We start from the raw sequence: 24,856 nt of genomic DNA, 5'->3' as shown, positions 1-24,856 counted from the left end.
TTTGATTCGCAGTTTAGTTTTAGTTGAGGAAATCGACTGAAGAGGCGCCACCGACCAAGGACTGAATGAGAGAAGTTTTTGCGTTTGCAAGTTTTTCTTTTTGTTATTTTGCCGGAAAAAATCGCTATGAAACAGAACGGAAAATGTGGTCAGTGCCGAAGGGGTCTCAGTTGACCCTGGCGATAGTAAAACCTCACGTCGTGAAGGCTCCGCACGCGCTCCAGGTGATATTTCATCATGCAATATTTATAATGAAAAATTATCATTTTTACCAATATGATTTTTACCCATAGGGTGTGAGACAAGCGATTGAAGAAAACGGCTTTAAAGTCCTCGCAACGAGAAAAGTTCAGCTGTCCGAAAAGGAGGCCAGCGAGTTCTATTCCGAGCACAAAGGGCGCTTTTTCTACAACCGGCTTGTCAATTTTATGATCAGGTTAAAAAAAAGATGTTTTTACAATATTTTTTTTAATTTAAATTCTCCTCAGTGGCCCGATCGAGGTGCAGGTCTTGGCCAAGGAGGACGCGATCAAGGAGTGGAGGCGGCTGCTGGGTCCGACCAAAGTCTTCAGGGCCATCTTCAGCGAGCCGGACAGTCTGCGGGGCAGATTCGGCCTGACGGACACTCGGAACGCCCTGCACGGCTCCGACTCGGAGGAATCGGCCGCCAAGGAGATCAAGTTCTTCTTCCCTGACGCAATTGTTTAATTTATAATGTTGGACCTGGGCTACCTTTTGGTCGGACTGACCGGCGGGGCGGCCGTGGCCGTCACGGCCGCCTGCGTGCCCTTCGTGACCCCGGCCCTGCGACGGGTGTGTCTGCCCTACGTGCCCGCCACCTCGCAGCAGGTGGAGAACGTGCGGGAGGCCCTGAGGAGGGCGTGGCCGCACAAGCCACCCTGCGGAAGGCGCCTCGTCGACCTGGGCAGCGGCGACGGCCGGGTCGTCGAACTCGGCAGTCGGCTGGGCATTCCTAGCGTGGGGGTCGAGCTCAACCCGTGGCTGGTGGCCTACTCGAAGGTTCGGGCCCTGCGGATGGCGCCTCCGAGGCCCCAATACCTCCGCACGGACCTTTTCAAATTCTCGCTGGCCCCGTTCTCGGACGTGGTCATCTTCGGGGTCGAACAGATGATGGAGGAGTTGGAGGCGAAGATGCAGAGGGAGCTGGACGGGGGCGCCAGGGTCGTGGCCTGCAGGTTCCCCCTGCCCACCTGGACCCCAGTGGCTGTGTTCGGCAATGGTGTTGACACCGTTTGGCTCTACGAGGCACCAAGTTGAAAGGATTTTGTTCAAAGTTAGTCTGTTTATTGTGCATAAAATAAAAATGAATTGACGATTTATAAATTAAAGTTCTTACTTAAATTATTGACAAACTTTCTTTCTTAAAATTCTAATTCAGTCAATCAGGAAATTGATCTCCTCGGGACCAACACTGTGAAGAAGTTTGAGCTCTGAGTAGTTGGGTCCCAAATCGTGGTTGTCCCCTTCATCAACATCTCGTCATCGTCGTGGTCAAAATCGGGAATGTCCCTGAAATTATTATTAAATAAAAATTTATTTAATTGAATTGGATAAAAATACATTTGGTCTTCGATTTCGTAAGTGACTTCGCCGCCAGGTTTGGTTGGAATGGAAATGGACACGATGGGGCTTCTGGCCCTCGTCTCGACGTAGTTGTCCGGAATGACCCGCGTGTTCATGGCGACAAACTGCTGCTCCATCCTCGACAGCAGACTAGCGATGTTTTTGGTGATGTCAGGTAGGGCTGTAAAAAGTTAAATTATTATTTTTATTAAAGATTTCAAAAACAAAAACCAAAGGTACCTATGGTGTACTGCATGACGGATCTCTTGAGCTCGTCTCTCTCCTTCTCCAAGGTTGCCACTTTGTCCTGCATGAGGAGTTTGTCCTCCTTGAACTCTGCAACCTTGTCGTTCAGTTGTTTTATGTTTTGTCGCAACACTTGCAGCCCCGAGTCGGACAGGAGTTGGTGCATCTGCAATTATGTATATTTAATTTTTAATCTTAATTCAGAAGGTTTGGATGAGGAAACGCACCGGAGCTGTGTTCGTTTCGTTGATGTCCGTCGAGTAATTGTCCACCCTGACTTCGGGGTTGTCCAGCTTGACTCTCTTCCGCAGCTGGAACTCGTGCCGCAGACACTTCATTTGGTACGCGTACGTCGTTGAAATCTGCTTGTAGCACTCTCTGCACAGCATCGACGACAACTCTGGTCGCATTTCCAACTGAAAATAAATTAAATTAATAATTCAAACCCCTCAAGTTTTATTAATGACAAACTTTGAAGGTGATGACGGAGGAGATTTTCTTCATCACCTCGCCGGACCGGTCGTTTTTCAGGTCGATGACCCCTTTTTGGTGACACATTCGGCACTGGTTCGACGCCATCGTCGCCAGATATTCGGCAAAATTATTAATTAATTCGTTTCCCTCGCAAATTTATTGTGAAAAGTGTAAACAAAGGCCACGCCCCCTTTTGGCGGGCACGTGCACGACATCTGTAAACAAAGCGGGCAAATGGGGGTGCAGGAATTTTTCGGGAATTGAAAAGCTCCCCGAAAGGGTGGCAATTTCCCAAGTAGGTCAGCAGCGGAGACACGAATCTAGTCATCAATCAGAGATGCGGAGGAGCGGCGGAAAATGTTGGACTTGCGAAATTGGGCAGCACGCGAGGCAGCGCCTGCGGGCGGCTCGGAAACGGGTTTGAAAAGCTGCGAAAACCATTTTTATAGCGATCGTTTTATTACTTCTCAAGGGAACAATTATACTGTCGCAATCGCACCAATGAATTGTTAGTTTAATCGAAGAAAAATGAGCTTTCGCAGCAAGGAGCCGCACAACTTCCTGCGCTGCAAGTCGTCCAAGAAGGGCAAAAAGTACCCTGACGAGATGGCCGAGCCGCCGATGGGCAGGTCGGGCCGACGCAACACGCTGCCCAACCTGTTCCCGGACGGCGAGGACCTGCAGTCGATGCTGGCCAAGCAGCAGCGCGACAAGCAGAAGTCGCAGGAGGACCTGAAGCTGCCCGCGGTCGACAAGGGCGCCAGGTCGGACGTGCCCTTCCTCGACTCGCTCATCAAGCGCAAGAACAAGCTGCGCCAGAGCTTCCACGGCACCCTCTCCTCCAGCCTGCCCTCCTCTAATAAATTGTATAAATTTCCATGCATAATTTATTATCCTTTTGATTAAAAGAAATAATTTCTCTCCAGACTGATGCGCCACGGCACCTCCTCCGGCAAGAGTGGCAAAAGCAAAGCGGGCAGCAGCAGCAACTCGACGCCGCCCACCTCGTGCGAAAACTCGCCCTTCATGAAAAGGGTCGAGTCCACCGGACGCTTCCGACGCAAAGAGCCTTCAGACTCCTTCGAAAGTGCCGCCAACAAAAGTCTGCCGTCCACTCCGAATACGGAAACGGTACGAATTTGACTTGAAAAAATAATCAATATAAAAAGTCCATTTCTGCATAATTTATTGATCTAAACTTTCAAACAAATTCTTAGTTTTTTGTTGTTGTAATTATCAAGTTGATATAATTCATTGATCTTTTTTTTTGTTAAATTTAATAAATATTTAAAATAATTAAATAGAATATTAGAGCGACTGAAAACTTACAAAGAAATTTTAAGGTTTTTTTTATCTTTGAGTGATTTTTTGAGACTATTATCTTCATTATTAAAGAATGGAATTTTTGTGTTTTTCTTCTCAGGTTGAGACAGCAAGTGTTTCTAAAAGTATGACTGACGAGGCCAGTGATGAGCCAAGTGGTGCCCTAATGGAAGGCCTGGCGCGACAGGCACTTCTTGCAGCTAGAGTTTTTCACTTGATTCCCGTAGAAAGGGCTAGGGAAAGGTACTTTTCAAATTCAAACCCTCTTCAAAATATTAAATTAATTAAAATTATAGGAATTTTCTACAAGGGAGGATCGCTTCCGTCTCTCTAATGGGCAAGATGGAGTTGGAAAAGGTGCTGCCTCACAGGGAGGTGTCCATCTTCGTCGCCACCTGGAACATGAACGGCCAAGTACGTCCTCTTGCTCGCAATATTTCACTCATTAGTTTTTTTTTTACAGCAACCCCCGAAGGACCTGAACGACCTTTTCCTCCCTGCCGAGTTGGAGCACGTCCCTGACATCATGGTCGTCGGCACTCAGGAGTCCTTCCCTGAGAAGAACGAGTGGGAGGTGCAGATCCAGGAGACTCTGGGGCCGTCGCACGTCCTCTTCCACTCGGCCGTCTTCGGCGTGCTCCACATTTGCATTTTCATGCGCAGGGACTTGATTTGGTTCTGCTCCATTCCCGAAGAGGCCAACGTCAGCACCAGGACGGCCGCTGCCTTCAGGACAAAGGTAAAATACGTGCACCAATCGATTTGTAGTGACCTGACCTTTTTGATGATGTGTCACACTTTATGTTTTTAAAGAAGCTATTTGCATTTAGTGGTGGTGGAACCTTCCGAACCAATGAGATTGCTTAATTCCTTAAATAGTCGTTTTCTTCAACAAATCTTACGGTGATCTTGACGTGTTTGGTCTCTAATTGATTCATTTTGACCTGGACTTTCTAATGATTTGTATTTTGCATTTAAAATCCAATACGAATTAGGTGGTGGGGGAAATTTTCAGACCAATGAAATCGTTTGGTGCCAAAAATTGTATTTTTCTTGGCAAATTTCAAGGTGACCTTGATCTATTGGTCACCATTCGATTCCTTGTGACCTGACCTTTCCAAAGATGTGTCACACATGATGTGTTGAAGTAAATTTGTATTTAGTGGTGGGAGAACTTTTCCGACCAATGAAATCGCTTGGTTCTCAAAATTGCAGTTTTCCTGGCAAATTTCACGTTTACCTTGACTATTTTGGTCACCAATCGGTTCCTCATGACCTCAGTTTGCCAATAGTGCATCTGTCTTAATATTTTTCCGTGTTTTCATGCTAATTTTTATGCATTTGGTTATAAGGGCGCGGTGGCGATCGGATTCCTGCTGTTCGGGACGTCGTTCCTGTTCATCTGCTCGCACCTGACGGCGCACGCGGACAAGGTGAAGGAGCGGGTGCACGACGCGCGACGCATCATCGGCTCGCTGGAGCTGCCGCGGGCGCTGCCGCTGCGGTGCAAGAGCAAGGACGCGACGCAGAACTACGACTGCGTCGTGTGGAGCGGCGACCTCAACTTCCGGCTCGACCAGAGCAGGGAGGACGTGGTGCAGTGGGCGTGCAACGACCAGGCCTTCCCCGCCGACGTGCCGCTCATCCTGAACGGCGACCAGCTGCGCCAGGTCATGGAGGAGGGCTCGGCGTTCAACGACTTTCAGGAGGGGCCCATCACCTTCCCCCCCACCTACAAATACGACCCCGGCACGGACCACTTCGACACCTCCAGCAAGCGCCGCACGCCCGCCTACACGGACCGAATCCTCTTCAGGTCGCGCCTGCTGCACGACCTCGAGTGCCGCCAGTACAGTTCCGCCCACCAGGTGCTCACCTCGGACCACAAACCCGTCTGGGCCCTTTTCCGTGCCAAACTTCGCCCAGGCAAAGACTCGTGAGTTTCCAATTTAATTCATTATTTTTTGCTCTATTCAGAAATAATTTATTTGATTTTCATTCTCAGGGTGCCTCTTGCTGGCGGACAGTTCAACAGGGAAGTGTACATGGAGGGGATGAAGAGGAGGGTGGCCGCCATGGAGAAGCGCAAGGGCCACTCGCTCGTTTGCTCCGTGCAATGAGACAATTTGTTTTTGTGTTATTATTCTCCACTTACCGAGCTGTAGTTCTAGTCAGCATTTTTATTTCAGGTGATTTTTTACAACATATCATACTTGTTCAAGTGTTTTCTTAGACGTTTGCGAAAAAAAAAACTAGGATTATTCTCGAGGCACTCTTTTAAGTGTTTAGTGTTCAAATTTAATAGTCATTTTTGTGAGTCACACATAGATATTATATTCTACTCCCGTTGTTATATTAATTAATTATTCGTGTGGTAACTCGTAATGCTCTCGTCAAGGAGTTTTAACTGTTTAATGTCACATATTGATGTTCAAGAAGAGATTCCACTGACAAATGTTGAAATGTTTGACCCTATTTTAATATCTGACTTTAAGCCCGAATGCCTTGACTTGGAATTGAATGTGATCCGGAGCTACTCTTTTAGAAATTAATCAGATTCTCACTCGCATTGTTTGCCGCTTGTCGTTGCACCGTGTAACAAGGGCCCCTCTACAGCCGCCGCCTTGTTGACTAAAGAGGTGTTTGTTATCTCAAATGATTTATGTTGTTGTGCCGATGTAGACCGTTGACACTCTCGGAATGTTGTTTTGTCGGACAACGGCGGACAGAATAATAATAAAAACCCAGTGTAATTAATTAATATATGCATAGAAAATAGATTTTATTTTGATTTTTCACTTAACACAATCTTACGTAATTATTTTATTTCTATCAGCTTGATTGGATTTGCAACTAGTAGAGCAAAACTACCTCGTATCAAAATAACATTGAAATCACTTCATTGCATGCCTTTTCCTCTTTACATATATATATTTAATAAATGCACACACAGTTGTCACACGTGTCAATGCCAGAGTTTCAGATTTTTCCTCTTTATTGTCCGATACAAATAAAAAATCCAATGGATTGCTCAGCCTTTGGCATTTCTGCGTGTGATAAGAATCGTCACAATTAGAGAAAGAGTATAATTTGATACAAAAATTAATCGGTTGGATTGTAGAAGCACTAAAGCAAAATTATAAAATTCAAAACTGCCAAACTATTCACACAAAATAATTGTCAAAGTGCCAAAAAAGAATAAATCACAAGTATATGTACATAAGGAGTATTGATTAATCATAAAAAAAGTGCCAAGTAGAAAACTTTGGTCGAAGCAAGACCCTTAAATTCATCTTAAGGAATGCAGCACAATAATAAATTGTTCTTACGAGTCTAGAGTGAATGTGAATTAATTAAGTGATTGCAGAGATTCGATCTGATCGTCGGTCTAATTATATCACATGGTCAATTTTGTCAGTACAAAAATATCATGGAGAGATTGGGTGGCAACAATTAATTTCAGTCGTACAATTTCCACCTTTGTTTTGTGCAAGGACTAGCTGATGCGAATACTATTTCGGTTCGAGTATTATTCGAAAAGCGGCGCTACGAAGGGTTTAATTGTAATTTTATGCGAGTGTCTGTCTGTGTCATTTCTCCATTGGCGCGGGGCTTTGCAGGTCCTTTTCCTGCACCAACACCCTGAAGAGCGTTTCGTCGCCGAAGAGGATCATGGCCTCCTCGTAGGTGGGCGGCGGCGCCTCCTCGGCCGCCTGCAGGCTGGCCGCGCCCAGCTCGTCCGGCGCCACCTGCACCACGATCGACTCGTACGACGGCGGCAGGGTCAGGCTGCTCGCGTTCCTCGCCAGGTACTGCTGCTGCTGGTGGTGGCGCCGCGCCTGCAGCACCAATTCCTGCAAACCAAATTTCAATTAGCAAAAGTAATTCTGCGCAGTTGGCGTAAACGTCAAAATTTTGTTTCATTTGGGCTGAAGATTTTTGGACAGGGTCGGACACGTACGTACCCTCCAGAGGGCGCGCTGCCTGAGCAGCATCTGCAGGAGGTACTTTTTGCGGAGGTAAAGGACGGTCTTGACGGCGACCATGAGGCCCGAGCAGACGAAGATGGGCCCGACCAGCCACATGTGTCCGAGCGTGTAGAAGACGTAGTCGTGCGTCTCGCCGGCGGCCAGCACCGTGATGACGGTGCCCACCGAGAAGAGCATCGTGGCCAGCACGAGGTACGAGTACGAGGTGCAGTCGCACTGTCCGAGCCGACGCCGCCGTCCGGACGCCGCCGCCTCGCCCGTCTGCAGCTCCATCTGGCGCAGCCGCTGCCGCAGGAACGACGACTCGAGCACCGCGGCCATCCGCAACCTTCCTTCCTTCCTCCACTTCCTCCAACCCTGATTCGCAGGTTGGCCTCGCTCAAGGCCACACCGCACACCGCCGTGAGCAGCAGTTTTGTTTTCCTGCCGCGCTGCCCTCTGCCGGCGAAACGCGGCAACATTCAGCGACCAATCAGAAGCGAGCTCAGTGACGTCATCGGCTCGAGTCGAGTTTGACAGCTGAGCTGGAAAAGCAGACAGAAGTCGTCCGAAAACGAGGAAAATCGGCATTCGGACAATGTCCGTACGTGTTGAGACGCGTCCTTAGAGGTTGGCAATTGCAGACATGCTGTCCAACGCAGGATTTGTGTCCGTTTCTCTGCTTCTGATCACTCATCACGTCGGTAAGATTAATGGTCGCCGAATCTCGGCACTCAAAATCATAAAGAAAATATATGAACTAAAAAAACCTTCTTAATTAAAATTGGGACCAATAAAATCTATTTTCGTGATAAATTAAGACGAAATTATCGTTTCAAAGGTTCCAAATGAAGTTTGTTATCAATATTGCAGAAGGAAACGCGATGTTATTTGTACAAACGTTTTGGCCTAAATTTTAATTTTTGTTTGTAATCATTCACTTTAATTATTCTGAAAATTTCCTAGTTGATTACTATTATTTTTGGTATTTAAAAAAATTCTTAATTCGAATGGCTTTGCCAAAATAGTTTCAGACACTTTTGTTGGCTTAAAAAACAGTCAATTTCTTTTACTCGATCACAATCATTCAATGAGGCAATAATAGCTGCAAATGAGACGCAATTAGTTAATGATACAAATTGCCAGTGTTTAATATTATATGTTGCGTGAAATATTTGAAAAATATTACCACAAAATTTTTATATGCAACTCAAAAATTGAGAAGACAAGTGAGTAAAATATCTTTTGAAATTAAAGTAAATTGTCAAAAAGACTTAAGATAAATTACAATTTAGTGATTTTATCTAATTTAATTTGAATTTGTAACAAAATATTGATGTTTTTTAGGAGCGAAACTGTTTGAGGACTGTGAAGTGGACATCACGGACAACGGTCCTGCCGTTTTGGGCGCCACGATCACCTTCCGAGCAGAGCTCAGGTGCGGCGGAATTCACAATTCGGCCACAAACTACAAATTCTCCTTCCGAGACAACGGGATCAACGCCCACTACTTTGAGGTTCAAATTTCGATTAAATTATCACCAAAATTTTCAAAAATCATTTGAAATTTCTAGTCCGAGGGCAACTCGACGGTTCGGTACTGGAACGTGACCTACGACAAGAACGGAGGCTTTGTCCCGGGGCCGTACATCGCCGAGGTCAAGGTCGAAAAGCAGTTCATCGTTTGGTACACGATCACCAGTCAGCGCAAAGTCTTTTATGTCACAAGTTAGTAAAGAAACTTTTCAACTCGGATTTGTTTAGAAAAAGAAACATCAAATTGAAATCAGGGATTTATATATTAAAAAAAAGGTGACCAAGTTTAATGAAAAAAGTAATTTGGTAGGAAATTGAAAATAATCCAAATTTGTTGTAATTTTGCAGACAATTTGAACATAGAGCTGCAGGTGCTGCAGAACAACGAGGTGGTTCCTGAGAAGTTTGTGCGGAACACGACGGTGGTGCGGCACAGGGTGGTCTTCAGCGAGCCGGACGCGGCGTTCCTGGCCAGGAACGCCACCCAGGTCATGACCTACTGGTTCGTCGACTGCGTCTTCTACGGCCGCTCGGCCAACAACACGTTTGAGTTCGACTACTCGGGCCCCGACCAGGAGCACAACGTCGAGGCGCTCGTCCTCGTCTCCTACGACCCTCTCCCCACCCCCGCCCCTCCCACCACCACCACCACCACTACGACAACAACCACAACCACCACCAAACCAACAACAACAACCACCTCGAGCACCACCACAACCACAAAGCCAACCACAACCACCACCCACAAGTCCTCGACGGTGAAGAGTCGAGGGGCCAAGGTCGTTGACCTCGATACTTATGTGCCCAATATCTGCCTGAACGACACCGTGGTGCCCCCTGACCCCAGCAAGACAGTCGGATACGCCCACAGGCTTCTCGAGAGCAACTGTAACTTTTATCTAAAAATTAAATGTCTTAAATTCTTTAATTTACTTTCTTCGGCAGCGCCAGTGTTCAATGTGACCATCGACGGAAACTACTGGATCAAAGAGGGGCAGGTTTTGAATCTCAAGGTCAGGTGCGCGGGGTCGTCGCCCTTCAGGCACTGCCTCTTGTACCACCCTGGCAGTTACAATGTTACAGGTGCGATCATTTTTTATTGCTTCATGAATTTTTCAAAATAACTTATTTTTAATAATTAGTTTGATTAAAATTAATAGAATGTAGTTGAATCAAGCTACTGCAATTAATTTGGCAAAATAAAATCAAAATTACCAATTATTTTAGGCACACATTTTTATCAGGGTAGATACCAAAATTATATATACACTGAAATTAAAAACTTCTCCGAAGTAAATTTTAATTGTCAACTGACTTATTGATTTATTTTTTCATGAATGTGATTTGGTGAGATTTTTCATCAAATTTTGGTTCTGCCTCTGCCAATTTTGAGGAAAAAAAAATTCAGAAAATTCAGACAAGGAACAATGCTAATTTCAAATATTCAGTTTTTCCAATGAATTCAATTTCTTGAAACAAATGCTACAGAGAAAAATTACCGTTTTTTTTTTCAATATTTGTTTCAGGGAATGAAACTTGTGACGGAACCGATGTCACCGAGTTTTGCGATTTCCCAATCACAAGACTGCTGTACAAGCAGAAAACCGTGACCATCGTGATGGTCATCAAGAACAACGTGGCCAAAGTTGTCCATCCGGTCACCATCAACATTTACGAAGGTGAAATTAATTCTATCGAATGAAATTTTATTTCATTTTTAAATTTTGCAGTCAAGAAGCAGCCGCAGCTGTCGGTGATCATAGTTCCGGTGGCGTTCATCATCCTGGCCATGGTGATCGTCGTCTTCGGCGTGGCCCTCTTCATTCAAAACAGGCGAAGGTGATTTGAATGCAAAATTTGTAATTTTTCGTGTTAAGAGTGGATTTTTTTTAAGGTTCAACGTGGAGGTGGCCGACTTTGACTTTGGCCAGAGCAACGACGAGCTGCAGTATAAGACGTTTTTGGGGCGGTTGAGGGAGGCGTTCATGGACGCCGTCCACCCCAACCGGGACCACCGAGACCCCCTGATCGAACCGGCGGCCTCGGGCAGGAACCGGCCCATCTGGCGAAGGGGCGACAGCGCCGACAACGCCGCCGACGAAATCGCCGAGTGAAGATGATTTTGGTCTGTGATTGAATTCGTGCGTGCGTTTCGGATCAATTGACTTTTACGACTGAGTTTGCAAGTGAAATCCATATTTTTTTTTCTTCAGTTACAGGCAATGGAAAAAGAGACTGCTTTTTACGTTTCTTTTGGAATGGGAGAAAGAGACAGGATAAATAAAATATAAGTGATTGTAATTGCACTTTTTCGAAGAGAATTTTATTGTTATGGATAAGGCTGGAGTATGTGGAGAAAATATGGGTGATCGTGAAAAATAATCATTAATATTATCTGAAAAAAGTCACTTTTATTCCAATAATCCTGATAATTGGTATCATTTTAATTGGATAAAATTTCAACATGAATCTTTGAGATCGCGTAAAATTGATTATTTTCATTCATCCCTTAAGCTGACAAACGAAACACCAAAATTCTATCAAAAAATTTCAATAAAGTCAAAAAATGCACTTCAGACCCTTCATTAAACTCCTCAATTTTATTCTTGTAACGGATCAAAATTTTTAGAAGGTTTTTTGTATCATATTTTGTTGTCGTCATTATTATGGAATTATTACCATTTCCGCAGGTTCAAATAAAATTTCTTTCAGACCTAAATGTAGCAAGAGTCGCCGATATTGAATTTATTGCAACTTCCGTAAGTTTACAAAGAATTTCCTTCAGACTTGTGGTTAGCAAGATTGTTCAACAACATATTTTTATATATATTTTTGTTTTGAAATTGTTTTTCAGAAAAATAGTATTGAGGAATATTGATGGTATTTAATACGAAAATACTCATGAAATTTTAAGCTTCAAGAATAATTTCAAATGCCAAAATAAGTTCGCGTTATCTCAATATTTTTTGGCATTTTTAAATTAATTTGTGGATTTTAAAAACGAAATGCTACTTCCAATGAATAATTTTCTCTTTATTTTAAATTCCACAACTTTCAGGATAATTTATTGTGGTTTACTAACTAAGTGTCGTGTTTTCCTTGAATCAAAAAGAAAAAAATAACGTTTGCTATAATTCGTCATCTATATTTTCAAATTTTTAATCTACTGTTGGTCCGCTCAATCTTGCATAAACCTTTGTATTTGGCCAGATTAATAGTGCTTTTGTAATTTGAAATTGAAATAACACCCTGTGAGAAATAATTAAGTTAAATTAAGTGACATTTAAAGGCAAAACAGGAAGAAATTTTGTGGTGGGAAATTTGCATGTTCGCATGTAAAATTTAAAAAACAAATTCAATGTCACTTTTTGGTTAGATTAAAAATAAATCGCTAAAAATGTTAACAGCAAAATTTTCAATGCCAACAGTGCGCGGTTTCCGCTTTTTAGACGATGACTGACTATAAAAGGACTCTTAAAACTTGTGCGTCTCAAACAAGAGCTCTTCTGACGATTTTGGTAAAATTTTTCTTCTTACATCTACTTAAATTCTCGGCTGCACACATTGCTATATTTTGATTAATTCATGATATGTTTTAACACCACACAATTAGTTAAATGCAATTTCACTGATTTTACTCAATTCATTTTTTTTTTTTTATATATATATAAAAATGGTTTATTTTTTTAAATGAAAGTTGTGCAGGACGGATAAAAACTTTAATTTTTTCGACATTTTGATAAAAAAAAGTTGAATTTTCTTAATTAAATTTTATCTTATCTTGTCTAGAAGGAGGAAATCTTGAAGATGGCCAAGTTGGTAATAATTTTTATTTTCGTAAAAATGTGACACGATTTTTAAATGCAATCTTGAAATCGAAGGTGATTGTGTTGTTGGCGGCGGCGGTGCTGGTGGCGTCAGTGGTGGCGCAGGACGAGGACGACGTGTCTGCCGCAGCGGCCGACGTTGAACTGCGTCGGCCGGTGCGTCGCTTATGGCTTATACGTCTAACGCCCCGTCCGCCCCGCCTTCCGCGGCCGAATCTTCCTGGCGACATCCCCGACCCAGGTGGATGGTCTACGCAGTAGATGATTTCAGCAATTTTTCACTCATTTGTTGCAAAAGTCATTTAATAAATTTGAAATTTTGGTATACAAAAAGATAAATGTTTTAAATGTTTTTTTTTTCAATTTTATAAAATATTCAGTGCCGAGATAAAATCAAATTTATCAAATTAATTATGTGTGCCGAGATATTGAAATAAATTTTATCAAAAAGAGCATTTTTATCTGTTTTTAAAATTTTAAAAGGAAATAGTCTAAAAAAATCTAAATTTAAAAGACTGGAACGTATTTTCAACGTATGCCCTTGAAAAATAGAGGAACAAGCGTGATTTGGGAATGGCAAATCACGTTAATAGAAAAATTATCTGGACACCAAAATTGAAGTATCTAATTGCAATATCAGGGTAACTTTTTGGTGTCATCAATATTCGGCCGAGAAATTTTGTCATCATAAATTTTTGTCCACTGCACACAAAAATTGTTCTTGTTCATTTTATAGCTTATTGTTAATGAAATATTTAAAACTTTTCAAAACGATTCATGAAAGCGCGAATAAAAGTTATTTTAAATAAATTTTTGTCATTCCACGAGTAGACAAAACAAACAACATTATATAATATTTAAAAGGCATGCACAAAATTAAGCGTTTTACAAATTAGAACTTTATTATTGTCAAAACATTTGCAACTTGAAGCACTAACCATTTCATTGTAGTTCTTATTCTGACCCGTTCCTTTTAACCGATAACTCATAAAATATAAGCTAAAAAGTTGACATATTTAATTCCTTAAAATATATCTGCAGCTGAAACCGCAGAGATTTGTTTCTTTATTAAAATTTATCAAGCTTAAATTTTAATATGAACTTATTCGTGCTATAATGAAATTTTAGGTTTGAAACTATTTAGCATTCAAAATATAATTGTGATTTTGATGTTCAAATCTATTATTTAATTAACTTAAAAATACAATTCGAAACTCTCAAAAGTAGGATTGTGTGTGTTAGGGAGTGAAAATTTAAGCATACGTTAATTTTGTAAATGAAGAGTCGGGCTTTTCCTCGTTGTAAAATTGTTTTTATTCAAAAAACAAACGGCTCTAAAAACATACCAGACCCGGCCAACCAGATAGCAAAGTCGTCACGCTTCCGGACGGAACCAGAGTGACCGAGGCGTGCGGCGCCATCTACTCGGACGGCCTGCACGACGTCCCCTGCGAGTGGGCGCAGCCCTACGTCTGCGAGTTCGCCCAAAGACCCTGCAAGAAGCCTTGATTTCGTCACACTTGCAATTCTTATATACATATTTTATTCCAATTTGCGTTGTTTTTCTGAATCTGAGCTTCCAATTTTAAATTTCGCAAAATTTCAGACAATTTCCACTCTGTTTTGAAAATTTCGGAAAATTTAAAAGCGTTGCATCTAGAATATAAATGATTGAATTTATTGTCTTCTATATATCTTAAAAATATGTGAAAGACTGAATGTTGGCTGTTTAGAATTAAAAAATCTTCAAATTTTCATTCACTTTCAGCATTGAAGAAAAAGTTTATCAATTTGAGGTTCCTGGTGATCCCAAATTCTAAGTTTGAGCCGTTTTGGCGAGGAGCGAAATCAGGTTCAAAATAAGAGACTTGCCTTGAGCCATGGCTGGAACGATGATCAAATTGAGGGATTGTGATCGCTTCTCAGGGACCCGAATTTGCTGGGATTTCTTCGAAAAGAACACTCATTTTGAAACTCACATCACGACATCACGTCTCTTTATAAACAATTACCGACCCCTTCATTTTCCCGCCGTTTCTCCTCTGCCGTGCATATTCGCGCCCTTTTTCTCTTGCGTAAACGGAGGGGAAATGAGGGGGCTGGGTCAGTAATTGTTTACAAAGAGACGCGTGATGTCGTGATTGTGCGTTTTATCTCCAAATTCGGTCCCAAAATGAGTGTTTTTTTTTTCGAAAAATCCCAGCAAATTCGAGTTCCTGGGAAGCACCAAGCGACGACCGTCCTAAAATGTGATCATCGTTCCAACCGCGGCACCATGTAAGGTAAGTCTCTTTAATTTTTGGCCTGATATCGGTTCTCATCAACTGTGCTCAAATTTGGTTTTGCCAGGAGCCTCAAATTGATAAAACCTTTTTGGTGAAAACTTTAAATCTGAAAAAATTGGGGAAAATGCGTCGTTTTCCTCTTTCAGCTGAAATTTTTATCAGTTTTTGTTTGTGTTTTTTTGTTTGTTAATAAAAGTTCACTATAAAATATTGAAGCAATTACGTTTTCATTGATCAGCCAATCTTGTTTTCTAAAATAAAGTTATAATAATTTATGCTTAATTGCCATAATTGAAGAGATCAAAAATCAAGACCCATTATTATAAAGAAAGAAAATTGCGTTTACAAATTTTGGGTCGGATCGCTATCTAATTTAATAAAACTGATCTCAATTTGCGGAAAAAATTGATAATTAAATTGACTTGAAGCAAGAAAATGAAGATGAAAGGAGAAGAAACGAAGCTTTCAAATTAAAGTTTCGTTTATATTCAAAATATCCTACACAAGAAATCAGTTTATTTAAATTACGCATTTTATCTTTCAAAAGATTTCTTTTCTGAACAGAATACATTACTAAATTTACTAAATTTATATGAAAATTGAATTTCTATCAACAGATCAAAAAGTTCCAAAGGCGTGAATTGGCAAGCAAGGGAATATTTAATCAGTTTGAAAGCATGACAAAGATGAGGCCACGCTTCTTGTGTTGCTGCTTGGCGTGTGTGAGTGTGTAAAATTTTAGCAACTCATTTTAATCTGTTAAGGATATTGCAGTTACAAATTTATGATTATTGTTATTACAAGTCGAAAAACAGGAAACATCTATTTATCACTCGGCTACAAATTTTGCACCGATCAGAAGATAGAAACTTGAAAAAGCTTAAAAAAAGTAAATAAAATTTTAAAGTATAAAAATATTATTCAAAATTAAAGTTTTTTCTTTACCGCTTCTTAACGCTCTGGTACGGACCCTTTTTTATGACTCAGTTTTGTGCCTTTAGCCTCAGTGGAAACATTTAAGGCGGCTAGAAGTGCGGATATATCTCAGAAATGATAAAATAAAAAATTAAAGTATAATTATTATTCAAAATTCATGTTTTTTCTTTCCCGCCTCTTAACGCTCTGGTACGGACACTTTTTTATGACTCAGTTGAGTGCCTTTAGCCTCAGTGGAATCATGTAAGGCGGCTAGAAGTGCGGATATATCTCAGAAATGATCAAATAAAAAATTAAAGTATAATTATTATTCAAAATTCAAGTTTTTTCACTTCCGCTTCTTAACGCTCTGGTACGGACACTTTTTTATGACTCAGTTGAGTGCCTTTAGCCTCAGTGGAATCATGTAAGGCGGCTAGAAGTGCGGATATATCTCAGAAATGATCAAATAAAAAATTAAAGTATAATTATTATTCAAAATTCAAGTTTTTTCACTTCCGCTACTTAACGCTCTGGTACGGACACTTTTTTATGACTCAGTTTAGTGCCTTTAGCCTCAGTGGAATCATGTAAGGCGGCTAGAAGTGCGGATATATCTCAGAAATGATAAAATAAAAAATTAAAGTATAATTATTATTCAAAATTCAAGTTTTTTCACTTCCGCTACTTAACGCTCTGGTACGGACACTTTTTTATGACTCAGTTTAGTGCCTTTAGCCTCAGTGGAATCATGTAAGGCGGCTAGAAGTGCGGATATATCTCAGAAATGATAAAATAAAAAATTAAAGTATAATTATTATTCAAAATTCAAGTTTTTTCACTTCCGCTACTTAACGCTCTGGTACGGACACTTTTTTATGACTCAGTTTTGTGCCTTTAGCCTCAGTGGAAACATTTAAGGCGGCTAGAAGTGCGGATATATCTCAGAAACGATAAAATAAAAAATTAAAGTATAATTATTATTCAAAATTCAAGTTTTTTCACTTCCGCTTCTTAACGCTCTGGTACGGACATTTTTTTATGACTCAGTTGAGTGCCTTTAGCCTCAGTGGAATCATTTAGGGCGGCTAGAAGTGCGGATATATCTCAGAAACGATAAAATAAAAAATTAAAGTATAATTATTATTCAAAATTCAAGTTTTTTCACTTCCGCTTCTTAACGCTCTGGTACGGACACTTTTTTATGACTCAGTTGAGTGCCTTTAGCCTCAGTGGAATCATGTAAGGCGGCTAGAAGTGCGGATATATCTCAGAAATAATAAAATAAAAAATTAAAGTATAATTATTATTCAAAATTCAAGTTTTTTATTTACCGCTTCTTAACGCTCTGGTACGGACATTTTTTTATGACTCAGTTGAGTGCCTTTAGCCTCAGTGGAATCATTTAGGGCGGCTAGAAGTGCGGATATATCTCAGAAATGATAAAATAAAAAATTAAAGTATAATTATTATTCAAAATTCAAGTTTTTTCACTTCCGCTTCTTAACGCTCTGGTACGGACACTTTTTTATGACTCAGTTTAGTGCCTTTAGCCTCAGTGGAATCATGTAAGGCGGCTAGAAGTGCGGATATATCTCAGAAACGATAAAATAAAAAATTAAAGTATAATTATTATTCAAAATTCAAGTTTTTTCTTTCCCGCTTCTTAACGCTCTGGTACGGACACTTTTTTATGACTCAGTTTAGTGCCTTTAGCCTCAGTGGAATCATGTAAGGCGGCTAGAAGTGCGGATATAGCTTAAAAATAATAAAATAACAAATTAAAGTATAATTATTATTCAAAATTCAAGTTTTTTATTTACCGCTTCTTAACGCTCTGGTACGGACATTTTTTTATGACTCAGTTTAGTGCCTTTAGCCTCAGTGGAATCATTTAGGGCGGCTAGAAGTGCGGATATAGCTTAGAAATAATAAAATAAAAAATTAAAGTATAATTATTATTCAAAATTCAAGTTTTTTATTTACCGCTTCTTAACGCTCTGGTACGGACATTTTTTTTATGACTCAGTTGAGTGCCTTTAGCCTCAGTGGAATCATTTAGGGCGGCTAGAAGTGCGGATATAGCTTAGAAATAATACAATAAAAAATTAAAGTATAATTATTATTCAAAATTCATGTTTTTTCTTTCCCGCCTCTTAACGCTCTGGTACGGACACTTTTTTATGACTCAGTTGAGTGCCTTTAGCCTCAGTGGAATCATGTAAGGCGGCTAGAAGTGCGGATATAGCTTAGAAATAATAAAATAAAAAATTAAAGTATAATTATTATTCAAAATTCAAGTTTTTTATTTACCGCTTCTTAACGCTCTGGTACGGACATTTTTTTTATGACTCAGTTGAGTGCCTTTAGCCTCAGTGGAATCATGTAAGGCGGCTAGAAGTGCGGATATAGCTTAGAAATAATAAAATAAAAAATTAAAGTATAATTATTATTCAAAATTCAAGTTTTTTCTTTACCGCTTCTTAACGCCCTGGTACGGACACTTTTTTATGACTCAGTTTAGTGCCTTTAGCCTCAGTGGAATCATGTAAGGCGGCTAGAAGTGCGGATATATCTCAGAAATGACAAAATAAAAAATTAAAGTATAATTATTATTCAAAATTCAAGTTTTTTATTTACCGCTTCTTAACGCTCTGGTACGGACATTTTTTTTATGACTCAGTTGAGTGCCTTTAGCCTCAGTGGAATCATTTAGGGCGGCTAGAAGTGCGGATATAGCTTAGAAATAATAAAATAAAAAATTAAAGCATAATTATTATTCAAAATTCATGTTTTTTCTTTCCCGCCTCTTAACGCTCTGGTACGGACACTTTTTTATGACTCAGTTGAGTGCCTTTAGCCTCAGTGGAATCATTTAGGGCGGCTAGAAGTGCGGATATAGCTTAGAAATAATAAAATAAAAAATTATAGCATAATTATTATTCAAAATTCAAGTTTTTTCTTTCCCGCTTCTTAACGCTCTGGTACGGACACTTTTTTATGACTCAGATTAGTGCCTTTAGCCTCAGTGGAATCATTTAGGGCGGCTAGAAGTGCGGATATAGCTTAGAAATAATAAAATAAAAAATTAAAGCATAATTATTATTCAAAATTCATGTTTTTTCTTTCCCGCCTCTTAACGCTCTGGTACGGACACTTTTTTATGACTCAGTTGAGTGCCTTTAGCCTCAGTGGAATCATTTAGGGCGGCTAGAAGTGCGGATATAGCTTAGAAATAATACAATAAAAAATTAAAGTATAATTATTATTCAAAATTCAAGTTTTTTCACTTCCGCTTCTTAACGCTCTGGTACGGACACTTTTTTATGACTCAGTTTAGTGCCTTTAGCCTCAGTGGAATCATTTAGGGCGGCTAGAAGTGCGGATATAGCTTAGAAATAATACAATAAAAAATTAAAGTATAATTATTATTCAAAATTCAAGTTTTTTATTTACCGCTTCTTAACGCTCTGGTACGGACATTTTTTTTATGACTCAGTTGAGTGCCTTTAGCCTCAGTGGAATCATGTAAGGCGGCTAGAAGTGCGGATATATCTCAGAAATGACAAAATAAAAAATTAAAGTATAATTATTATTCAAAATTCATGTTTTTTCTTTCCCGCCTCTTAACGCTCTGGTACGGACACTTTTTTATGACTCAGTTGAGTGCCTTTAGCCTCAGTGGAATCATTTAGGGCGGCTAGAAGTGCGGATATAGCTTAGAAATAATAAAATAAAAAATTATAGCATAATTATTATTCAAAATTCAAGTTTTTTCTTTCCCGCTTCTTAACGCTCTGGTACGGACACTTTTTTATGACTCAGATTAGTGCCTTTAGCCTCAGTGGAATCATTTAGGGCGGCTAGAAGTGCGGATATAGCTTAGAAATAATAAAATAAAAAATTAAAGCATAATTATTATTCAAAATTCATGTTTTTTCTTTCCCGCCTCTTAACGCTCTGGTACGGACACTTTTTTATGACTCAGTTGAGTGCCTTTAGCCTCAGTGGAATCATGTAAGGCGGCTAGAAGTGCGGATATAGCTTAAAAATAATAAAATAACAAATTAAAGTATAATTATTTTTCAAAATTCAAGTTTTTTCTTTCCCGCTTCTTAACGCTCTGGTACGGACACTTTTTTATGACTCAGTTTAGTGCCTTTAGCCTCAGTGGAATCATTTAGGGCGGCTAGAAGTGCGGATATAGCTTAGAAATAATACAATAAAAAATTAAAGTATAATTATTATTCAAAATTCAAGTTTTTTCTTTACCGCTTCTTAACGCCCTGGTACGGACACTTTTTTATGACTCAGTTTAGTGCCTTTAGCCTCAGTGGAATCATGTAAGGCGGCTAGAAGTGCGGATATAGCTTAGAAATAATAAAATAAAAAATTAAAGCATAATTATTATTCAAAATTCAAGTTTTTTCTTTCCCGCCTCTTAACGCTCTGGTACGGACACTTTTTTATGACTCAGTTGAGTGCCTTTAGCCTCAGTGGAATCATGTAAGGCGGCTAGAAGTGCGGATATAGCTTAGAAATAATAAAATAACAAATTAAAGTATAATTATTATTCAAAATTCAAGTTTTTTCTTTACCGCTTCTTAACGCCCTGGTACGGACACTTTTTTATGACTCAGTTGAGTGCCTTTAGCCTCAGTGGAATCATGTAAGGCGGCTAGAAGTGCGGATATATCTCAGAAATGATAAAATAAAAAATTAAAGTATAATTATTATTCAAAATTCAAGTTTTTTCACTTCCGCTTCTTAACGCTCTGGTACGGACACTTTTTTATGACTCAGTTGAGTGCCTTTAGCCTCAGTGGAATCATTTAGGGCGGCTAGAAGTGCGGATATAGCTTAGAAATAATACAATAAAAAATTAAAGTATAATTATTATTCAAAATTCAAGTTTTTTCACTTCCGCTTCTTAACGCTCTGGTACGGACACTTTTTTATGACTCAGTTGAGTGCCTTTAGCCTCAGTGGAATCATTTAGGGCGGCTAGAAGTGCGGATATAGCTTAGAAATAATACAATAAAAAATTAAAGTATAATTATTATTCAAAATTCAAGTTTTTTCACTTCCGCTTCTTAACGCTCTGGTACGGACACTTTTTTATGACTCAGATTAGTGCCTTTAGCCTCAGTGGAATCATTTAGGGCGGCTAGAAGTGCGGATATAGCTTAGAAATAATAAAATAAAAAATTAAAGTATAATTATTATTCAAAATTCAAGTTTTTTATTTTCCGCTTCTTAACGCTCTGGTACGGACATTTTTTTATGACTCAGTTGAGTGCCTTTAGCCTCAGTGGGATCATTTAAGGCGGCTAGAAGTGCGGATATATCTCAGAAATGATAAAATAAAAAATTAAAGTATAATTATTATTCAAAATTCAAGTTTTTTATTTACCGCTTCTTAACGCTCTGGTACGGACACTTTTTAATGACTCTGTAGAGTGACTTTAGCCTCAGTGGATAGTCGTGCAGCTGGTGATTTCACCAGCTGATTTCACCAGCTGAATTCACCAGCTGATTTCACCAGCTGATTTCACCAGATGATTTCACCAGCTGAATTCACCAGCTGGTGATTTTACCAGCTGAATTCACCAGCTGATTTCACCAACTGGTGATTTCACCAGCTGAATTCACCAGCTGATGATTTCACCAGCTGATTTCACCAGCTGAATTCACCAGCTGATTTCACCAGCTGAATTCACCAGTTGAATTCACTAGCTGATTTCACCAGCTGAATTCACCATCTGGTGATTTCACCAGCTGATATCACCAGCTGAATTCACCAGCTGATGATTTCACCAGCTGATATCACCAGCTGATTTCAACAGCTGGTGATTTCACCAGCTGAATTCACCAGCTGTATTCACCAGCTGAATTCACAAGCTGAATTCACCAGCTGGTGATGGTTATTTTTATATTTTTAAAATTTTTATAAATCGAAATTTAATTTGTGAATAAAGGTAAAGGAATTAAATTAAATTTCAAATTTTAAAAATTAGAAAAAAAAATTAATTTTATAAATATTTTATTAATAAAATTAATATTAATAAATTAAATTTAAATTTATTTAAATTTAAAAAAATTAAAAAAATAATTGTCACCAGCTGGTGAATTTACCAGCTGGCGAATTCAACGTAATTTGCACTCTCTCGTTCAACAACAAAAATCCTCACAAAGTAAAATGATCCGTAAGTGCCCAAACATTTTCTCTTATTTGCCAGACGAGCATTGTCAAGCGGGCGAAAGTGGTTTTAAGGTTAAATAAAACAGTCTTCTCTGTGTGTGTTTGTTTATACTCTCCACTCTCAAACTTCCGCCAATTTTTTTTTAGTTGAATTGGTAGAGCAGAAAAGTAGCTTCCTTGTTTGAAAATGCATGGTGCTAAAGGAGCGTGCGACAGCAGCCATGACGCGCGTCATTGGCCCTGACATTCACCTTTACAACCTCTGAGTGAATCGTCCTGGCAATTAGCAACTCATGCAGCTCATGCATTACGCCGAGATTGCAAAAAACATTTCTCTCTATAAATCATTCAATTACGCTTCCTCTTCTTACTTCATCAACTAAAATAAAGCATAATATCTTATTTTAATTTATTAAATTGGTAGAAATTGTTTTAGTGTTACTTTTTTATGACTTGGGTAAAAGCTTTTAGCCTCAGTGTACTTAATTAAGGTTGCTAGAAGCTCGGATATGCTTGAGAAATAAAATTTTTTAAATAATTAATTGTCAAAATTTTGATTTTTATTCCTGGGTTCTGAAATCGCATTGTAAACTTTAATTGAAATTTACGCCAAATAATTAGAAACTGATTTTTTTTTAAACAAAATATGCAAAAGGTAGATATTAAATCTCAACGATTTTGATGAAATTAAAAGTAGCATTTTTCTGGCATTTCGCAAACAAAGTTCATGTGTTTGCTGCAGTAGTCGCTGTCCAAGATTTTGGCGTTGCCGGGGACGTTGACGCATTGCCAGGTTGCGTTCGACGCCCACAAAGGGCTGCTCCGCGCCAGGGGTGTCCCGTCGTGCCAACGAAATTTCAAGTCCCACTGCGTCCCGTAATTTCTCGCCGAAACCCACCAATTATTCCCTGCGCATAATCAAAAGTGCCTGAATTTTGGTGAATTCTTTTTTAGTTGAAGAAACAACTCACAATAACCGAGCCTTTTCTTTGCCTCGGTCCAGGTCACGTTGAGGTCAACCCTGTCCCTGATGGTGGGATCGCAGCGCAGGTCTCGTTCGCCCTTTCCCACGGCCCCTTTTTTAAAATCAACTCGTGTGATGAGAATTATTTGATTTGAAATGAAATTTACCGTCGATTGAGAGAAAAAGTACTTTTTTCCGTTGGTCAGCATCACCAGGTTTGCCGAACCTGCAGACCAGAAAACCACAATGAAAGAGAAGAAAATCGTCTAAAAATTTACTCACGGCTGGCGTTGCACATTTTGATTATTTTCTGCCTTTCCTGTGAAAAATAAAAATTATTTCAAAATGCAGGTATGAAGAAGAAAAATTATGTAAACCTCGTCAAAGACGATCAGTTTGTACAACTGGTGCACCCTGGCGTTGTCCAATTGCATTCGTAGCGATTGAACTTCCGCTTGCACCTAAAACGGAAAAATTTAATGTAATTTTTTGGGGAAAATTTCTTGCAGAACTTAAAAAATCTCACATTTTCGTACGCTTGCTTGAACTCTGCAAGCAAGAGGCCTCCCAGTTGCGTCAAATTTGAAACCTGCAGCTCGAGCTGGGCCACCTTTTCCGAGCAATTCTTCTCTGCCTCACGTTTTGCAGGTTCCTCCGTCACAATTTGCTGGTTCATTTCATCATACGCATATTTTAAGGAAAATAAATTAATTGATGTGCAGATATCTAATAATTCTTGTGAATACCTTGTGATCGAGAAGTTCAGTGGCTGAGGCTGTCTGGAAAAAGGCGGTGAGGCCGAAAAGAAGCCACACAATTTTATGCGCTGCGCACCAGTTCATTTTGAGTAATGAAACGAGAGCTTATTTTATTTTGTGTCAAGCTTATCAGAAAGACAAGCAGCAAAGTTCATATTTACAATGGATTGGGTGGCGCATTTATCAAAATTAATTCAGATCGAAACTGTTGAATCGAGAAGAGGTTGAAGTTTGCAACCCGCCGGGTAGGGAAGTCGAGCGGGTTGCCGCGTTTGGAGTTGCAGGCGTTTTCTCTCCTTGTTATGAACGCGGAAAGAGTTAGCGTTGGTTATTTTATTCATCAATCACCGCGGGATATCTTTTGCCTGAGCATCCAAGTGTTCAAGCAACTCTTGAAATTGAAAGTTAGAAAAAATTTTCATCCAGATATTTTAGAAGTGTGCGTAACGATTTCTTATTTGTTCAAATTTTCCCTAAATACCGATTTCGGCGCGGACAAAAGCAAAGAAAGAAAATCAGCCTCTAGACTGGCTACAATTTTCTTGTTCCTCAAAGAAAAGAAATGGAATTCATTTTAAAATGAGGTAGATAATAATTGTTTTCACAGTTTTTACTCATAATTTGATTATTTTGGCAAAAATACTGAAAAATCGAACAAATTTTGTTAAATTTTATGGCCTCATAGGCGTGACTTTACATGTCACTTTCGACTCCCAATGAATCAATTATGCTATTTTCAGAAAGAGCTCATTTTCTTTCATCCAAACATATCAG

The 24,856-nt window shown here is 39.6% G+C and overlaps 8 protein-coding genes across 10 annotated transcripts; 5 read left to right on the top strand and 3 right to left on the bottom strand.

Moving 5' to 3' along the window:
• Positions 1-37: 37 nt before the first annotated feature.
• Positions 38-852, top strand: LOC132198013 (nucleoside diphosphate kinase 6). The gene is made up of 3 exons (XM_059621677.1): positions 38-224; positions 294-436; positions 489-852. The coding sequence occupies exons 1-3, from the start codon at positions 66-68 to the stop codon at positions 706-708; spliced, it is 522 nt and encodes a 173-aa protein (XP_059477660.1). The 5' UTR covers positions 38-65; the 3' UTR covers positions 709-852.
• LOC132198010 (uncharacterized) lies at positions 406-2,515 on the bottom strand. 2 transcript variants are annotated; one of them, XM_059621672.1, is made up of 6 exons: positions 2,302-2,515; positions 2,058-2,246; positions 1,825-1,996; positions 1,582-1,765; positions 1,358-1,530; positions 406-1,300 (listed from the first exon to the last, which is right to left on the bottom strand). In XM_059621672.1, the coding sequence occupies exons 1-5, from the start codon at positions 2,407-2,409 to the stop codon at positions 1,404-1,406; spliced, it is 780 nt and encodes a 259-aa protein (XP_059477655.1). In that variant the 5' UTR covers positions 2,410-2,515; the 3' UTR covers positions 406-1,300; positions 1,358-1,403. The 2 variants fall into 2 exon arrangements, with proteins under 2 accessions (XP_059477655.1, XP_059477654.1); XM_059621671.1 differs by having other exon boundaries at positions 406-1,530.
• On the top strand, positions 715-1,364 carry LOC132198012 (ATP synthase subunit C lysine N-methyltransferase). The gene has a single exon (XM_059621674.1). The coding sequence runs from the start codon at positions 715-717 to the stop codon at positions 1,276-1,278; it is 564 nt and encodes a 187-aa protein (XP_059477657.1). The 3' UTR covers positions 1,279-1,364.
• On the top strand, positions 2,508-6,850 carry LOC132198005 (inositol polyphosphate 5-phosphatase E). Its single transcript, XM_059621664.1, has 7 exons — positions 2,508-3,170; positions 3,231-3,435; positions 3,728-3,870; positions 3,924-4,041; positions 4,091-4,366; positions 4,980-5,563; positions 5,633-6,850. Exons 1-7 carry the CDS (start codon positions 2,833-2,835, stop codon positions 5,745-5,747), a joined length of 1,779 nt encoding a protein of 592 aa, XP_059477647.1. The 5' UTR covers positions 2,508-2,832; the 3' UTR covers positions 5,748-6,850.
• LOC132198009 (uncharacterized) lies at positions 6,381-8,054 on the bottom strand. Its single transcript, XM_059621670.1, has 2 exons — positions 7,593-8,054; positions 6,381-7,481 (listed from the first exon to the last, which is right to left on the bottom strand). The coding sequence occupies exons 1-2, from the start codon at positions 7,935-7,937 to the stop codon at positions 7,218-7,220; spliced, it is 609 nt and encodes a 202-aa protein (XP_059477653.1). The 5' UTR covers positions 7,938-8,054; the 3' UTR covers positions 6,381-7,217.
• A 43-nt stretch (positions 8,055-8,097) lies between these two features.
• Positions 8,098-11,702, top strand: LOC132198006 (uncharacterized). Of its 2 annotated transcripts, XM_059621666.1 has the most exons (9): positions 8,098-8,299; positions 8,943-9,112; positions 9,170-9,323; positions 9,480-10,019; positions 10,077-10,214; positions 10,658-10,810; positions 10,862-10,970; positions 11,026-11,256; positions 11,345-11,702. In XM_059621666.1, the coding sequence occupies exons 1-8, from the start codon at positions 8,242-8,244 to the stop codon at positions 11,243-11,245; spliced, it is 1,542 nt and encodes a 513-aa protein (XP_059477649.1). In that variant the 5' UTR covers positions 8,098-8,241; the 3' UTR covers positions 11,246-11,256; positions 11,345-11,702. The 2 variants fall into 2 exon arrangements, with proteins under 2 accessions (XP_059477649.1, XP_059477648.1); XM_059621665.1 differs by having other exon boundaries at positions 8,099-8,299; positions 11,026-11,702.
• Positions 11,703-12,542: 840 nt separating this feature from the next.
• LOC132198015 (uncharacterized) lies at positions 12,543-13,726 on the top strand. Its single transcript, XM_059621679.1, has 3 exons — positions 12,543-12,649; positions 12,921-12,950; positions 13,013-13,726. The coding sequence occupies exons 1-3, from the start codon at positions 12,584-12,586 to the stop codon at positions 13,217-13,219; spliced, it is 303 nt and encodes a 100-aa protein (XP_059477662.1). The 5' UTR covers positions 12,543-12,583; the 3' UTR covers positions 13,220-13,726.
• A 9,205-nt stretch (positions 13,727-22,931) lies between these two features.
• LOC132197898 (uncharacterized) lies at positions 22,932-24,000 on the bottom strand. Its single transcript, XM_059621497.1, has 6 exons — positions 23,851-24,000; positions 23,702-23,785; positions 23,607-23,643; positions 23,492-23,550; positions 23,332-23,436; positions 22,932-23,268 (listed from the first exon to the last, which is right to left on the bottom strand). Exons 1-5 carry the CDS (start codon positions 23,998-24,000, stop codon positions 23,365-23,367), a joined length of 402 nt encoding a protein of 133 aa, XP_059477480.1. The 3' UTR covers positions 22,932-23,268; positions 23,332-23,364.
• Positions 24,001-24,856: the final 856 nt, after the last annotated feature.

Source organism: Neocloeon triangulifer, unplaced genomic scaffold (genome assembly GCF_031216515.1).
Source record: "Neocloeon triangulifer isolate White Clay Creek 2 clone unplaced genomic scaffold, ASM3121651v1 ptg000012l, whole genome shotgun sequence".
NCBI lineage: Eukaryota > Metazoa > Arthropoda > Insecta > Ephemeroptera > Baetidae > Neocloeon > Neocloeon triangulifer.
Note: the sequence above shows the minus strand (reverse complement) of the source record. Positions and strands in the feature narration are given on the sequence as shown.